Source organism: Polyodon spathula, chromosome 21, assembly GCF_017654505.1.
Source record: "Polyodon spathula isolate WHYD16114869_AA chromosome 21, ASM1765450v1, whole genome shotgun sequence".
NCBI classification, from domain to species: Eukaryota; Metazoa; Chordata; class Actinopteri; order Acipenseriformes; family Polyodontidae; genus Polyodon; species Polyodon spathula.
The window spans coordinates 28,618,302-28,636,416 of NC_054554.1; the positions used below are offsets into that span (position 1 = coordinate 28,618,302).

General features: G+C 39.6%; 1 protein-coding gene across 2 annotated transcripts in view; it reads left to right on the forward strand.

Moving 5' to 3' along the window:
- The window catches only part of LOC121296345 (netrin-1-like), a 67,180-nt gene extending 49,260 nt beyond the window's left edge, over positions 1-17,920 (forward strand). The window contains exons 6-7 of one of the 2 annotated variants that reach the window (XM_041221798.1): positions 378-452; positions 17,706-17,920. In XM_041221798.1, coding sequence (XP_041077732.1) covers positions 378-452; positions 17,706-17,752 — 122 coding nt within the window. In that variant the 3' untranslated portion in view covers positions 17,753-17,920. Of the gene's footprint in view, positions 1-377; positions 453-11,769; positions 15,090-17,705 lie in introns of those variants that run through there. The other variant, XM_041221797.1, reaches the window with a different exon arrangement.
- The last annotated feature ends 195 nt before the right edge of the window (positions 17,921-18,115 follow it).

An 18,115-nucleotide genomic window follows, 5' to 3' on the forward strand; every position in this document is an offset into this window, starting at 1 on the left:
AATGCCAAAGTCTGACACAGGCCAGGGTCTGGGGGGGTGGGAAGGGTAACAATGAAGGTTCTATAGGCCTTAATCAGGCCCACAGTGCCACTTTGTCAAAGGGGGGGGATGCCTCTCAAAAGACCTGGATGGCACAATAACCAAGACCCGGGGGTCTCATGTTAGACGGGGAGGCGGCCAGCAGACAGCTAAAGTGTTTACCAGGCAAGAACCCTTTGAATGCCCAGTTAGTCCTACACAATTGAATCTGGCAGATGGGTATCGTAAGAATCTAAGGTATTTCAAGCTGTGTATTATTATTATTATTATTATTGTTATTATTATTATTATATGGAACCTAACTTGTGTGTTTTTTGTTTCCCCTGATTTTACACCAGACTGTGACTCCTACTGCAAGGCCTCCAAAGGAAAGCTGAAGATCAACATGAAGAAGTACTGCAAGAAAGATTATGGTGAGTACCAGGCTTCCGACACTTACCAGTCCTTGGCCATCTTATTACTGCGTAAGGAAACAGTTTAACACTAATGGCAATTTCTCGTTAGCGAAATATTTATTAGTGGTAAGTATGGTAAGTGGTAAGTGGTAAGATATAAGTACAGGGAACAGCTGGGTATGTTTGATTTCACCTGTAAACAGTAATAAACAAAGCCTGGCTGGTAACTACAGCAGTTTATTAGGAGGTGGGGTTAGGGATATTTATAACAAAAATACAAAAAGTGTCACTGATCTAAAATCTCACAGACTCCAGGCCCTTACAAAAAGAAAAGATTCATCAACACCCATTCGGTTAAGTTGCTTCCCAATCGTTAATCATTGTCACAGGTGACGTGTCTATCCCAAAAGCCATTCGGAAACCACTGGTACAAGGTCGGTTGTTCTTATAGCTTCTAAAAGTGATTGGTTGTGCTGCTGTACAGTAGGATACCATAATTTCTCACCCAGCATGGGGTTTGCACTGATATCATGATGGAACTCAGGAGTGCAACAGAATCCTTACATCTGCTCCTTACAGCCTGTCGGAATTCTCTTTCCTTCAATCGTTTCCAGAAATGGTTTGAATTGTAAACGTACTATACTGCAACATTGTTGTTGTCGTTGTTGTTTTTGTTTTGTTCTGTGGAGGGACATATTGGAGGGTGTAGTGCATTCTACAGGGACAACATAAAACTGAAAAACAATGGGATCTCCAGACATGAGGTCATGTTCCTGTGGTTTTTTTAGAACTCCTGAAAGTGACATCACTTTGACTGGAGTAAAACCCCAGCCCCACCCCTTTCTCCACCAAGAAGGGTGGTACCAGGGAAAAGTAGCTCAGATCTAGATCGACTGAACCTCTGCTTATGACTCAGCCAAGCCGCTAATAGACATTAATAATAAGGAGGTGATTTTACTGTCAGAGAGTCCGAGTTCATGGAGGTGTCCAGGAGAACTAGAGACCAAGAAACTCGGCCAATGCCAGGACAGGGAATTGACTTTGTGCCTTAGCTCTGCCCTCCTGTAATGCTGATTCAAATCAGGGATCTTGATGGTACCAAACTGGAATGCTGCTTTCCTTATATCATAACCCAGTTAACTCAACATAAAAAAATGCTCTTGTTTTTTTCTTTTTCCCCTCATGTCCTCAGTGAGCCACCTGTGCATCAAAGGCAATTACGGCAAGTTTGTTACAGTAAAAGTTACCCTCTTTCCTTTTAAGCAGATCTGAAAAAGGGCAAAAGTCATTTAAATGTTGAACATATTCTTCTTTCCGTTTTGCATCTTTATTATTTATCATTACCCTGCTGATGCCTTGTTGAGCCCAATTAAGTGTAGTCCAATTAACTTTGACTACTCCAGGGAGGAAAAATGCATTCCTTACTGAAAGAATGCTGTTGATATCTAATACCATTATTTAGGACACAGAATTTGAAGTGGCCCATAAAGAACTGTGAAAAGATTTCCGCTAGAAGGTCATATATTTAGAACATTCCTGAGTTAAGAAAAGGGTTGGGGACAATAAGACGCTTAAGGACACTTTTGGAGTGACAGCAGGTAGCTAATTAGTAAGCAGATCAGCCCAACTTGGTGTGACGAACGGTTGCCATTTAATGACCTTAAACCCCTAATTAAGAGTGAATTTGGGTTTTCTGACATGCCAGCACTGTTTGAATCTGGCTGCAATGATTAATAATTAAAAAGCATCAGTGTTACAGGGGCGCTTCATTAAATCAGCATTCTATATTGCTTGTAAGAAGGGTCCTATAAATGAAACCTACACTGCTTCCGTATGGACTTATTAGAAAAACAGCCAGACTATCAGACTCCAGTGTAGCACTTGCTGTGTTTGTGTTTAAACTTTAAGTCAAAGTAATGCAACTGTGACATGTGCAGGCGTGCATCTGTATAGCAGTCAGGGTTGACACAGTATGCAGGTAACGACCAATATCTGATTTAGTGGAACTTGATAATATGGTAGAATGATATATGCACTATGTAAAAACTATTTCAATTTAAGGGGGGTGTGGAGCGCATTAGTATTTTCTATTCTGCTGTGCGAAAAATCTAGAATAACTGCCATAATCCTTCAAGATTTCTACTGAGTGCAGTGTTTATGTAGCTGGGAGTTAGCCATTAGAAACTCCTTATTGAAACAACTATCTTCATGCACATGTATCTCAGTATAGCATGCACACAGGTGAAACTCATTAAAAACTCCTTCACTATATTCTCAAACCGTGTGATCTTATGAGTCAAGACTGAGAAAGTTCCATCTCCCGCGGGTCACAACCCAAGACGATTAAAACACATTTCACAGAAAAAAAGAGGTTCAGCGTCAAAAAACTCCATAGACTGGACCGGCTCATCGCTTCAGTAAAGGATCTGTAACATGAAAGGACAAAAACTTTCTCGACCTGGGTTGTGAGCCAAGCCCTGCTGAGGGACTGTGTTATTGCTGGCTGCCAGGACAAAGATGTTCAAAGTGTCTTAACATCTTGAGTTAATTTCTGATATTCCACAGTCGTAAAAAGGCAAGAAAAAAAGGTATTACTATAGGGCAGGGCGTGAGCCAGGATCCTGCTGGTTACTAGTACTACCAGCACAATTCAACAAGACCTCAGTGAAAGCTGTGACTCATTTGAGTTTGTTCGACCCTCAGGGGGTACATTGCTGGAACTTGGAGGCATCAGATGGCTACGCAAGAGCCCCTGCTGCTTGCTCTAACAGTTCTCCTCAATTACAAATTGCAGGCAATTTCCTCTCTTCCCCCAGAACCAGGGCAGGCTGAGCCCTCTCACTGCCAGGAATCATACTAATCCACTTTTTACTCAGCCTGCGATCGTCGGGGCTCTGTTGCTTACAGTGAAAGCTCTGCTTCCCAATTGAATGGAGGGGGAGAGCTCTTGCAAGCAGGAAGCGCTTGTCGTTCCTGCTGGGAGACGTTAGAGGACAGTCTAGCGGCTGACTTGTCGAATTCTCCTTGCGTGGGATGAATGAAAGTCACACAACTTTGATTTACTTTCCTCCTGTTAAGTGGACAAGCTTCTTGCTGGATTATATCTTAAGTACTGTCAAAAAGGCAGCTCAGGAACCCAATCTGATGCACTGAGAACAGGTGGAGCCCAGAGATAATAGAAATACTCTTAATGAGATGCCTGACCTCTGTATGTTAAATATGAGTGCATATTTTAGCTCACCTGAAATGCTTCTGCTTGTTCATTTTGCAGTGACTCCCCAAGCCAGAGTTGCCTGCTTGATTATGCCAGGCACCTCCGTCAGCCAAGTGTGTGCCCATTTGTCTGCTTCATACAGAAAGAATTTTCTTCTTTGCTTGACATTTCTGTGCTACCTAAAATCTACTTTGGTTAACTTTACAAAAGCTTAAATAATTTGGGAACTTGTGTTTTTTTTTTTTTTTTTTTTTTTTTTAAATCATCCAAATTATTGGCACGCAGATTTGAAACAGAATCCGGAATTCATAAATATATAAAAAGCTGCAAATGTCATTTTGTGATACGACTGGAAAAGGAATGCTTTGCACACACTTTTCAAATGCATACAGAAAGAGGCTTGTACCGCAGCAGGCAGCATATAGAATTTCAGGAGGCAGATTTTGACAGCTTAAAGGTCCATTTAATAAGAAAATGATATTAAGGTGCAATTATAATATGGAAGGCATTCCATAGTTTGGCAGTTTGACGGATTCTTGCACAAAAAATATGTTTTTCTTGGGTTTGTATTTTTTAAATACTGACACAGTGGCTGATGCATTGCAGGTTACATTCTTATATAACAGAGATTTTGATTTGGTAATCATCAGTAATCCACTACATTGGGCTGTGTTGTACATTTCTGTGCTTTAGGTGAGTTAATGAAGAGACCGGGTGGGAGGTGAAATTGGACAGCTGATTTCATGCTTCTGTCACTGGCCATTGTTGAGTGGAATTTTGAAGCTCTTGCATTCTTTACCTGTCCCCAATGGATTGTGATGGAATAAAAGCTCACGAAGCACCTCCTAGTGGGTATAAATGGTAACAGCAGAACATAAATGATAATATATGAAACAGACGTGACCAGACTAGGGTTGATCCAGCAAGCCCTCTTGCTGAGTTCCAATGAGCTCTGAACTGGTAATCTGCACACAATGCTGGCCAATTCATTATTCACAAGAGTGACGCCCATTGGCAAGTCAAGTTTAAATTACAGCTTCCCGGTTAGGTTCAGGCGAAGGAGAGGAGTCCTTTGTGTACCCTTCCGTTTCATCAGTGGAAATCTGTTTTTGTGGTTTACTGAATGTCACATTGGGTGTTTTGCAGGGGATGTGAACAGACATTATCTGATGTCATGGACACAGCCTGTGGGGATGATGTTTGTTGTTGCACTGGATGAAGAAATAAGTTCCAGTTAATCATGTCATGCCTGGGGTAGTGCTGGGGAAGACCTTACTCAATAAAAAAAAAAGAAGAGGGGGGGTCAACTCATTTTCAAATAACCTACCACGTAAAACCCCTTAGTAAACATTACAGAGAACACAAAGAGAACTGACAGTTTCCCGATATATTCTTTCTCACTGTGTTTCTCCATGAAGAACCATGATAGGAAACCGAAATGCATTTTTCGGTCTAAACCACTTGGTAGAAACCTTCATTAACACCCAACCATAAAAATGGCTTAGCATCTGTGGGCAGGCAAGCCACCAATCATATTAATCCTGCAGCTGAGATCATGTCTCCCGGTCACATTACAAATCACCTTATGTACCATAAACAATGGAAACGGCATGTCTCGGACAAGTTAATATTTCCAGCACTGTCATGGAAGACTTCCGGCTGGTTGTATATCTCATGTTACCTTCCTCCAAGCCCTTGCCAAGTGGCTGTTCCACACATCCTCCCCAGCCGGAAGGAGGGAGAGTCAATCCCTAGCCAGATTGTTCTCTTGTTCCTTCAGCAGTTCCCATACCAGCCTGTCTGCTCCTTGTGTAGTGAATGCAGTTTAAACTCCTCACTACTCTGCATGCTTGGGTCTTCTCGTAGGCTAGAACTGCTGATGCTCTCCTGCATTGACTATTGCATTGAATTCACTCAACACTCTACTGGCTCCAGCTGGTAGTGGTAAGAGCATAGGTCCTTACTTGATCATCTGTACTGGCAGGAAAACACTGATTATCTACAAAGACCTGTTGCTGACCTACAGGACAATACAGTGACTTATCCCTGTTATCTTTCTGACCTCCTCCCTTTCCTTATCCATGGCCATGCCCATTCTTTTAGTGTCAGTCAAGCTTGCCACACAGTCATTCCTTTTGTTAATGTGACCCCACAACCTTGGAAGAAGTCATTAATGCCAATTGGACTCCTTGGATCCTTGCCCTTTTGAGAACTTGACTTAAGGCATACCTGCTTTTTGTTCACACACTATATTTTAGACAAAGAAGTGGTTTGTTTTAATTGATTTGAGTGTGTTATAATTAGGCTTCTGTTTTTTTTTTGTTTTTATTAATTACATTTTTCGGTGCTTATTTTTATGTTTATCTTTTTTTTTTGCTTTCGCTTTTTATATACTTTTTTTTGGTTACTTTCCAAAATTCTTGGGTGGTTTTCTCTGTCACAATATGTATAGTAACTCGACGGTATTGCATACTTCAATTGTACCTTCTTTCCTTTGCTGTCTTCCACAACGAAACCCTTTTGTTCATGGGCATATTTTTTCTGGGGGGGGGGGGGGGGGGGGGGGGTTGAGTCTTTAGGCATTTTTTTACATTTCACCACAATTTTCAATTCTGTTTTAAATCCGACAAGGATTGTAAATACTCCCCATCGAACTGTAATATAGCTTTAAATCTCGCAAGCATGTTACAATCCTCCAATAGAAATGTAGGAATTTGCTGCCACTCAGTAGTTGGGGTGGGTTTAAAGAATTCAGAACGAATCAATGCAATGATTTTTGTTTGTTTGTTTTTTTGGGAAAGGGTGAAGTCAACATGAATCATGTAACCATTTCCAGTGTTTTTCTGGTGTTTATTGGACACCAAGAAATCACAACTCAGTATGCAGGGTTACCTTCAACACTCAAAGAACGTGCCATGGTGATCCTACCCAATTCTATTTCCCTATTTATTCTGTCACAATGCTGATTCTCTAATTCTCGTGTCCCTTAGGTAATTGGTCTCTATGTTGGACTGTCCTTCCCTTAAGATTGCTTGTCAGACAACCTGTCTCAAAAAGCTGATCCTAGTGCAGTGTGACTGAGTGACCCCTGGCTCAGGGATTAATCCCACCTTGGCTCCTTTGTCCTCACTGGCTAAAAGGCTAAGACGTGTTCAAAGTGCTTCCAAACAGATAAAGAACAAAGATCCTTAACCTTATCGGATGAAGTTGTACAGAAACTGATTAAGCCGGTCCATCTAGCAATGTGTTTTCTTGTGCTGTTTTCTGTGTGGGCCCTCCCTGTTGAAACTTGTTATGCAGGGAGATAGCTAGTCCTAGTCAATGGGAACTCTATGTGAAATTAATTTATTATGCCATTTTGCCGTGACAGTCCTGGCTTCTCAAATCTTTTGAGTTCTGCTTCTCTAGATGCTCATTTTACTTGTGTCCACTTACTTGTTTTTATACGCGATCGTCCAGGGTCCAGCAGTTTTATATTACAACATCAAAAAATCCACACATTTACCAAAATCTGTGAAATAAATGAGAACACTGTTTAAATAAAAAGTTTGCACAGCCCTTGTTGTAATTCTAGACAAAAAAAAAAAAAGAAAAATGAAGCATTGTCAAAAACAAGCAAAAAACCTGGCTGATATACTACAAGCTTGTACTAGACTTTTATAAAGGTGAAACATGACACATTATTAATTGCACATACAAACCAGCAGTAAAGAAATACAGTTGTTTATTTAGCAGTTGTGCATGCATCTGAGTTGCTTCCTGTAAGTTTTAATGACATTTTAAGTTTAGTAGATTTAAAGTTTCAGAACATGACATGAACAAAAACAAATCAATCTGTTGATCAATATGGGAGGGCATATCCCTCCTAGATTCATTCCTATTGTGAGTCTATAATAATAGCACATGGATCACCAATCCCTTGTCCATGGATAAAAAGAAGGAGACTCTTTTCAGATATAAACGACGTCCGAATGATGTAAAATGAGCGTGTGTGACACCCAGCGGTGAACAGCAAGTGCATTTCTTCAGCAGACAACTGAACAGAAGTTGAAGAAAACGCTGCCTCCTTCCAGCACTACACGTATACACCATAGTCAGGGCACTGCTGTTTCAAATGTGTTGGTTCCGCTGTTGTGAAAAATCCACAGAGGAAGAGTGCTGACAGCTGGTGACCGATTACACTACCGGGCATATATTTTAGAGCTTGTTACAGTGTAACTAAGGGGACGCAGTTTATAAAAAGGAATATTCTAGCCTGACACATAGGGGCAGATGAACAATGAACCAGAGCCTGTTCTGTTTGAAGATGCCTTGTGCAATAATTAAACATCCGCTCACAATGTGGTTACAGAGCGGTGTCCACTGGAGCATGCAGAGAGCCCAACCAGTACCACATGAATTAACAAAGAGCCAGGCAGACCAGCCACAGATGGGCCGCATTCATTTAATAGCTAGACGCTGGTGGTGAGGGGCCATCAGTCTTGTAATTAAATGTGTACTAATTTGATTATACCCCGCTTTGCAATGTGTGGGTCAAAGACTGCCCAGCACTGTGTGAAGGGAATCAGCAGGATCCTTGGCATCAATTTAAACTGCAGGGTGTTTGTTTTCTTACTCCCTCTGTGCCTCATCCCCATTACAAGCCTACAGGCATTCATAAACCACGTTGTCTCCTTTTTAAAAAGCGAGAACCCTTTTTTCTTTAGTTGTAAATGTAAGGTTCATGGCCAGTTTCTCCCAGTTGGATATCCTCCCTGGACGCAGCTTCCAGAATGGTGACCTCTGTTGGGTGAAACGGGGCTCGGTCAGCTGGCAGTCCACCCAGTGTCTGTCATTGTCTTTGACTGCCCTGCGCCCTGGGGCAGTACTGAGGTCTGGCTCGTCCACTTCCTTCAATAGTAATTTAATTAGTTTTATTTACACTGGCAGGTGCAATAGCATCTCAATCTCTCAGGCATCTTGGCAGCGGCAGCAGATGTGTTGCAACCAAGGAGAAAACTATATTCAATCCCATATTTAAAGAAAGTGTTTAAGTAAATAAAGTGTAACAACCCAGGCTTTTGAATTCACAGGTGCATGATTTTTTTTTGGAACATTTAAAAGATCTTCAGTGGCGGACTTAACCAGTGACATCCATAATCTCAAAGCCCAATGATATGCAGAGATCTTTCCACTATACATGTATATTTTCGACTATGGAGTTGAAGGACTGTTAGTATTTAGGGTATTCACAGTTCTAAAGCACCAAGAGGCGTTCATTGGAAAATAACTTCCTAATTTTTATGAAATATTTCTTGTAGAATAGAATTATATACTTTTCTTTAGACCAGAGGAGGAGCGATTATTCTCTATTCCTCTATAGAGAATTAATAGCAATATTCTTCTTTTGCATTATTATAATTTTAACAGGAAACTAAATGAACTTGACAAGAGTTAAATTAGTTCCTTTTAGTTCATAATATTTGTTTAATTTTGAATTCAGATTATGTGATTTTATAAAATAGTTTGTTTTTTTTCTTGCTGTCTTCTCTAGACTAAACAGAGTGAAATAAGTGTGTGTAATGATAAGCACGATTCATGCAACGGTAGGATTTGCTGTGATTTATTCTTTTTTTCCTTTTTATGGCATGTCACAACAGGTTCCCACGTTTCTGTTTATGTTTTCCTTGGAGTTTTAGTGTCATTTTATCATTTACAGCTGTTCTTGATTGCAAAGTAATTTGTTTTTTATCTTTTGCCAATATTAGTTTTAAAAGAAAACTTTTTTTTTGGTAGATGATAGCTCTGGCAGTGTTTAGAGTTTATTAAGCTGAAGTTGATTAGCACAGTGTTGGAGTTCAGCTAAGGAGGTGCAGCCTGGCAAAGCTGCCACAGTTAATAAACATACACCTGCCTGCCCCTTCCTTCTCAACCCTATCAGCTCTCTCTTTCCCTTTGGAACCTTGCGTTTTAAGCTGAGGGAACAAGAAGCCACGTGTTGGCTTGGAACTTAGTTTCAGGAGACTAGGCTTCAGGCCACTGCGTGGTACACCTGGGGAGACAGGATTTGATACAGCAAAGTTCCCGCTCTCCTGGAACCAGGTTTTGAGCCATTGTTCCTAAAAAAGTGGCTTTGTGTTCCTTCAGCTTTAGATGCAAGAAGACTGCAATTAAATGACAACCGCATTCCTCTGCACAGCGCACTGAATAGCCTGTTCTGTAGAAACTAGTGGCAGTCACACACAAGTTAATGCTGAGATTAATGCAAATCCACAGACTACACCGAACTTAGTTTGAGGACCCATAAAAGCGCATATAAATGTATCAATGGCTTTGAAGATAACAGTTTATTACAGTCTAAAACTCTGTCAGAAAGTAGTCATAAGGCTTGTTGTAAATTCCTTATTTTTAATAACTGTCGACATATGTTACTTATGACACGTTTATAGATTTATTGAAACTAAATTGTTACCATAAACCAGTCAATGCCCTTGTCTCTTTATTTGCAAACCTCTAGTTCTTTGCAAAATTGAGCTGGATGTGTTTTATCTGCCAGTCCTTTGCAGTATCACCTCCAATACCAGGTGCACCACACTTTGCTGTATGGGTTTCCGACTGTGTGAATAGTGTGAAACAGAATGGCACACATCCACTGGAGTCTCTTCTTTACAGCCATGGCAATCTAGGTTCAAATAAGAAGCCAGCTCGTGTCTCTTTGCAAACTCTGAGCATCCTGTAAATTTCCCTAGGCCAAAACACTGCCAGTTTTTGGGCTTTATAGCTCTTAACCCTGGTAACACACTCGACTCGTTTATTTTTCTTCATTTCTTTTCATTTTTGTTTAAAAAATAAAAAGAAGAATGTTTGCCAGGTCTCCGGGACCTTTTATATTTTCTTTATACTTTCTTGGGTGAGGAAGAAAAAGCAGTTTCTAGGGTAACCTTCATTACTGCTGTCAAACATTAATGAGTTTTACTTGTTGACTGGTGTGTGTGTGTATGTGTGTGTGCGTGTGTGTGTGTGTGTGTGTGAAGGGGGGCTTTTTTCAGACATGCTGATTCCCTTGGCTGGAAAAACAACTGTTGCTGTGACAGGGAATATGCTGGCTTTTGGAACCAGGAAGGGTTAAAGTTCAGGGCTTGCGGAAGGAACGCAATTAAAAGAATTAATCAGGTCAGCGAATCAAAAGTGCTAATATGGAGGGAGGACCACAAGAAGTGCCCAGAGTGCTGAGCTAAACTGCACTGCTGCGGCCTGAAAATGAACGACAAGGAAAATAATCTGCGATTTACTGCAAAGCGGTAAACTGTCTTATTTTAACCCTTTTTCTTATTACATTGTGGCTTCCAGGCTTTTTATTTTTTATCCCAATCATCTTAAAAAGAAAATTGCCAAGTTGGACCACAGTACAGTTTGAATTCTGAGGAGCAAACCGCATTACTCATGGAATTTTGAGGAAAATGTTCATGTTCGTGAGCAGCAAAAACTAGTGACGCATAAAATCACGAAAAAAAAACAAACAGAAAAACTTTAAATGTTTTTTTTTTACATATCCCTTTTCTAATAGCAATAAAACCCTCATAACAGAGTTTTACCGTCTTTACTGTATTTAGCATTTTACTGTTGCCAAGCGAATGTCATACGTCGCAAATTACACAAACTGTGCTATTGTTTTCCTTTTTGGTGTTAACAGCACAGATACGGAGAACAGACTTACAGCAGAGGACAAAGGCAAACTGAGGAAACTCGCACAGTCATATTACATGCAATCATAAACAGGTTTGCTTCGTTATTATGGGATGTTAATAAGGATATGCAGCTTCTAGCCACCAAAGAAGACCACCCCCAACCAATTTTCTATTGTTGTTAAAGGCAATAAATAAATAAATAAATAAAGGTTTTTCAGAAAGACAGGGAAATGTTTTTTTTTTTTTTTTTTTTTTTTTCTAAAATGAATTGGAATGAAAAATAATAGTGGTGCAAACTTTTCAAAAACAGAATTGTAAACATCTGCTGCAGAGCTCCTGGGTGCAAAGCCGGCCGCTTGACTCGGTCATCGCCTCAGAGGACACTACACTCTAATAAAACAGCAAAGCTAATGAGCCTTCCCTTTTCTCTTCTCTGTGTTCTTGTTCCCTGCAGCCATGCAGGTACACATCCTGAAAGCAGACAAGGCCGGGGAGTGGTGGAAGTTCACGGTGAACATCATCTCCGTGTACAAGCAGGGAGAGAACCGTATCCGGAGAGGAGACCAGCTCCTCTGGGTGCGCTCCAAGGACGTGGCCTGCAAGTGCCCCAAAATCAAACAGGGCAAGAAGTACCTGCTGCTGGGCAACGACGAGGACTCTCCGGACCAGAGAGGCGTGGTGGCAGACAAGGGCAGCCTGGTGATACAGTGGAGAGACATGTGGGCCCGGAGACTCAGGAAGTTCCAGCAGAGAGATAAGAAAGGAAAGTGCAAGAAGGCCTAAAGACAAGAGAGGAAGGGTGCGAGAGAGGGAGAGAGAAGGGGGAAGAGATTGAGCGGTGCTGCTTCGAGTAGGAGCACGAAGAGAAAATTAGGATGACTTTACTTTTGTGAAGGAGCTCACACTACTTTGCCAATTTCTTTTTAAAATGTTTTTTATTTGAGATTATTTTACTTTTGGATTTGCCGAGTTTGCACCTAATATTACAAATATATAACTTTTTGTTTTCTTCTTATTTTTTGTTTGTTTGTTGTTTTTTTTTTTTTTTTTTTTTGGTGTGTAACAAATTCCATGTTTTGAACAGAACTTTTTTAGTCCAGCTACCAAAACCCAGCTACTGTATTGCTTTTCAATTCCAAAAGCAGCACGATTCCTTTTCTTCTTCTTGTTATTTTTAGGACATGCAGTGAAAGGAGAAAAGGTGTGTGCTGGATGACTGCTAGATCTAATGCCTGATCACAGGAACTGTGTAATCTTAAAAAAAGGAAAGTATTAACTTTTTAGATGGATAGTTAAAGTAAGCTTTTGTTGTGGTTCTTGCATTCAGTATCTTGTAAGAGAAAATGTTGATATATCCCATACCTAAACAAAAGGCTATATCGTGGAACAATACCTCAATATATTATAGTTCACTCTATGTTAGGATATTAAAGTGCCAAAATTGTACGTTTTGGGGAAAGTCTTCTGCTTGAGATGTGTTGAAGTTGACAAGCTCTTGACCTGGGTTTCAATCGCAATGGAGGCTGGGCACAGTAAATGCCACCCACTTGCTGAATCTTGTGAATGAAGAGTGCATGTTTGAGCCCTTTTATGGGAGGCGCTACAAAGAATTGTAGAGAGACAGGCAATGTACTCTTTTTGGCCAAATGAGTCTGCGTGAGACTCTGTAAACCAGGCAATTCCCATTGACCGTTGCTTTTTAAAATATGTCTTCCCTTGATGGAATTGACTTACAGCCTCAAAGGTTTATTCATTTGGGCCACATCGTCAATCAGAACCTGAGATCTAAACTCAGAATCAAAGGACACTCATGTTTACCGCTTTGCCAAAATCGCAGATTACTTATAGTTTGTTTCTAATTGACTTCCACGATAATATAATTTTGATTTGCCAGCCTCCATTAGGGTTTAGACCTGTTTTCTTTTTTTACCTTATGCAGACAAAAGGGTTTTCTGGTGGCTGATCCATGTTTCCCAATACACATGCAGCATTAATATTATACAGTATAATCTAAACAGAGTGCTGTTTTTAATGCTTCCTTATCTAGTATTCTGTACATGGAAGTGTTTCAACCCTACCTCCCCTAAATTAATAAAAGGAGACACATTTCCTCTAGACCCACAGAGCAGTTAGTGGACAATCAAGTTTGTCCCTGATAGTTACTTCCACTCGGCACAATCCTTTATGAGCAAACTCCTTCATTTCTTTCTCAAGACCTGAGCTACTGGTTTCCTCTCAATCCCAATGTATAAGAACACATTGAGTTGTTGCACCATCCCTTCAGGAGAGCTGGGTTTTAACAGACCTGCTCCTGCGCAAGCACTTACAGCCATCTAACAGCTAACAGACAGCAGGGACAGGACCACCAGAGGAAAAGGAACTTGAGGACTTTTGACATTGGAATCACAACTGCCGATTCTGCAAAGCAGCCCACAGACAGGCTTCCCACAGCCCTTCTAGAAATGTAATATGTTGAGTGCACTGCTAGGGTCTCCTGTGCAGTACTGCTGTAATAGGCTATCAATATACAGTGGTATATATTTGTAGCATGCTGTTTTCTTGTACGCAAGCTCGTTGTTCTTGTTATGTCACTGTACAGATAAGAAAATTGGCTCTATTAACAAAAGACGATGCATTATAAATCGTTACCTCCACTTTTACAGGCCTTTTTCTAGTCTTTTTGTAGTAGAATTAGCGACCAGTCTAACCAGAGCTGTGGTCATCTCTTTTGTAAATACAGCCTTTAAAGTTATTTGTAAGGGGGTGGCTATTCTGTCCCAAAAGGGTTCAACAATGGATTCTGTAAAAAATAAATAAATAAACAGATAAATAAATAAATTTCACTCAATTCTTTAAAGAACTGTGTTTCAGGAGGGTGATCAGAAACATTATTTGCAGTTTAGTGGCCCTTACCTTGCATCCCTCTGGTTGGCTGAGACAGACAGGTAATGTATGCAGCATTTGGCTCTGTTGCAAACATTATAACACTTTCCTAAAAGGAAACGGCTAGTAATAAACAACTGATTCAATCTTAATTACAGCGTGAACACTTACAGCGGCTTTAAAGAAGCATTGAAAAAAAGAATTGCAAAGCCAAATTTCCCAAAACACCTTTGATCTTCTTTATTTTTCATGTAGCACTTCTTCAAAGACATAAGAGGTTCCATAAATAAAAACTCTTAAAATACATCTTCTGTTTATTTCTAGCTAGCCTTGGCATTGTTATATAGTGTTTTCAGTGTTAAAACGTGTGGTGCAACTGAGCAAAGAGCTTTCAAATGAATGTCATTCACTGCCGTTCCAAAAGCTAAAAATTGAAAATGACTGATTGTGGACAGGAAAACCGTATCCTTTCCTGAAAATATTTAACTGTTTTTAGCTCCTGAACATATCCCCATTTGTAAGGGACGGTATTCAGTTTCCTGCAAGTGGATAAAATGTAAAATCGACTGGCACTGATTCAGCCATTAAAAAAAAAAAAAAAATATTTTTTTTTATTGATAGACAAAACAAAAAGAAAACTGTGTTGTGTTCTAAACATAATCTTCATTTTTTACTTTGTCATATTAACCAGTATGAATTATTTTTATTTGTAAAACAAAAATTTAATAAAAATGAAACGCAGTAAATAAAATCAATATGTGATAGGTGTGTGCATTTTATAAAGCTGCAAGGTTTATTGGGTACTCAAATAAAGGGGTTACAAGTCATTTAAAAAATGTTATTTGTATAGTATTTTTATGTAAAACTTAACTAGATTATAAAAGTGAATTATTATTATTATTATTATTATTATTATTATTAACCAAAAATGTAATATTGTAGATTTTATTTTAAAGACAAATACAATATTGAAAGTATACCTGTTTTATTCTGTCACATGAGCTGACAGGCCTGTTGCATCTATTCTGCCTTTTCTGCACCTGGTAAAATGCACACAGTCCCTGCATGTGCATCAACAATGCAACACTACAACAAAACTCCCCCTAGCTGTGAGTGTGTGTGTGCGTGTGCAGTTTTATCTTACACCTGCAGGTTTTACAAGACAAAATTATTTTCCATAAATCTCTAACAAGTCATCCAGCGTTTCATCCAGTTTTTCCCTGTCTGTATCAGAGCAGCACATTGCCAGTGTAACCACTGTTTAAGCTGAAGAGGCTCCATTTGAAGAAATCTCAATGCGTTTTCCAATAGGAGAAAGAGATAAACGGTAGATGACGGTTTGGCCTTTGTATGCAAAAAGAATCGGCCAGGAAATAATCAGTTTTATCTTTCTCTTCTTGCAAACGTAGCCACCACAACTGAAGAGTTACAAAAAATGAGTTTGAGATGACGCAGGTGTGGGCCCAGCTTCACTCGACAGCTCAAGCCTTTACGTGAAATGGTCCAGGCTGTGAATTCAAGATATTTTCCCCAAAGCATTCCCAAGCAAGACTGGTATATCTCACCTACAGATGGGATAGTGCCTGTGCCCAGTTTTATTGAGCTGGACTGGTCTTAACTCTAAACAGCAAATGTACTGTACAGTACTGCCTGCATATGTGTTTATATTGTATGAGCATTCTAACACATAACACAGTGTTGACAACTTTCTATGAAACAGTAAAATATACACACTGCACAGCTTCATATCACATTTTACCGGGTCATCTAAATTCTGTACTGTCTATTGTAGTTCTAGGTGCACAGATATCAGTAAAACACTGAATTTGGAAGTTGCTATGCTGATATACAAATTCAATTACCTGTTTGTCACAGACACCGTCCAGCAGCATGGCTTTCTAACATCATTCGTGTATTACATTAACTGCTATTTGGATAGCTGGTAAATGTATTACAAGTGACTGCTTTTGATCTTACAGGGTGAGAGCTTCGCCAATCTAAATCAAAACCAACTCTCCACACACACACACGGCTATTTCTCTTCTTTCTTTTCCCACGTACACTACACAACTTCTAATAATCAACCAATTGTCCCCTCTGCAGTGACTACAATGAGTGTAAGGCACTGTTACAGGAGACAATTACCTTATAAAAGGCAATAAAGAAAGATGCTGTTTGCGTTCAAGGTCAGTTTTCAAAAGAATCTTCTAAACGGATCTTTGACACACATAGACCTGCCGGTCCCCTTCTCTCTGCCCCTATTTTGAATTGAAATGTTTAGTGGTGGAGAAATGTTTCTCTACAATGCATACTAATATATTATGGTTATTATATATGAATATATTTAATGACACATGAAACATTGTGGATTTTAGTTTGTCTTTTTTTTTTTTTTTTTGGTTGTTAGATGGCTGTGATTAAACCAGAAGGATCCTGTAACTGAACACCCACCTGGTTATACTAAACCCAGAATTCAGTTCAATAAAACTCCTGTAAACTTTACCCTCACACATGCTTTTGTACCTGTTTACTCTTTACATCAAGGGAACAGGAGCGGTTTCCTCTGTAATGTTACCACTCATAACTCATTTTTTGTGAAGTCAGTACATAGAAAGATAGATAGAAAACTGCACGAACTGTTTGACATACACCAAATAATATTATACCTTCCCAGCTTAAGTCAACAGAAACAACAAACACACCAATGAAGTGCATCTAACTCACACCAGTTTAAGGGAAGATTTTAAAAAGGAACCGTTCCTGTTAGTGTTATAGAAGTCATTAAGAACTTTTTGTCTTTTTTTATGAGTTCCACTGTATATATCCTACGATCAGATGTTTTAAGTTGCAGATAGCCTGACTTGTATTAATTACAGTGTATATATATATATAAGCCCAGACTATTTCACATCTCACTATACGAATGGAATTTCACATTATCCCTGAAGCAAGTGTACGAGCTGTGATCCTCTAATCCACAGCAGAGTAACAGCAATGCATTCCCGAAAGGGTTCTCTTGTTTGATAGGCTAACTCTTTTGGGAGTTTGAGAATGTAGAGCCATCGTCTGCAGTAGCAATCTTAATGTTGCAAAGGCTTTCTTATTTGCATGAGATAGGACAAATCAATCCGTTAAAATTAAAAAAAAAAAAAAAAAACAGCAGGATTTAAAGCAATTTAAAGCCTGTCACATTCTTGGAATTACCATCAGACCTTCTGGCCTGACTTATATAGTAATTATTACATTTCACCCTTTAAAATACTTTACTACTGTCATTGTATAGGACTAGAACCCCACCACATCTCAATTCTGTATACTTCTATTGAGTTTGCTGCATCAACCACACCTTTCCACACAACTACACATTGTTTAAAAACCTCTCTCCGAACTCTCCTTTGCACTACCCTCGTGTACACAGTTCCAGGTTTACAAAACATGTCCATCCTCTCAAGATCTTCACTTACATGCAGACGGTTCCAATTTTTTGCTTCTTTTTCCTCTACACAGAGTCCTACCCTCTCTCAGATTGCTGTATAGTGCTGGGCAGCTTGTAACAACGAACCACCGAATCAAGACCTACACGCCATGGAAGACAGCTTGTAACAGCTCTGTGGAACCATAACCAGCACAATGTATTTCGAAAGGAAGGTTATAATCTACATGTTGCAGGTCTTTTTAAAAAGGTGGGAATACTAAAGCCTAAATAAACCAACATCTTGTAAGTCCAATATCTCAGTGTGCTGACTCTATCAGGAGGAAATCATACATTTTATTATGTCAATAAAGCAGCCATATAGGCTCAGAAGATTATTCTCAAGTCCAGTGTCGTTATCATGCAATGTTCATATTATCCCTGCACATATGAAGTCAGTATCTCAAAGTTTCGCAGATATGAGGTTTTGACAGCGTGGCTGAGC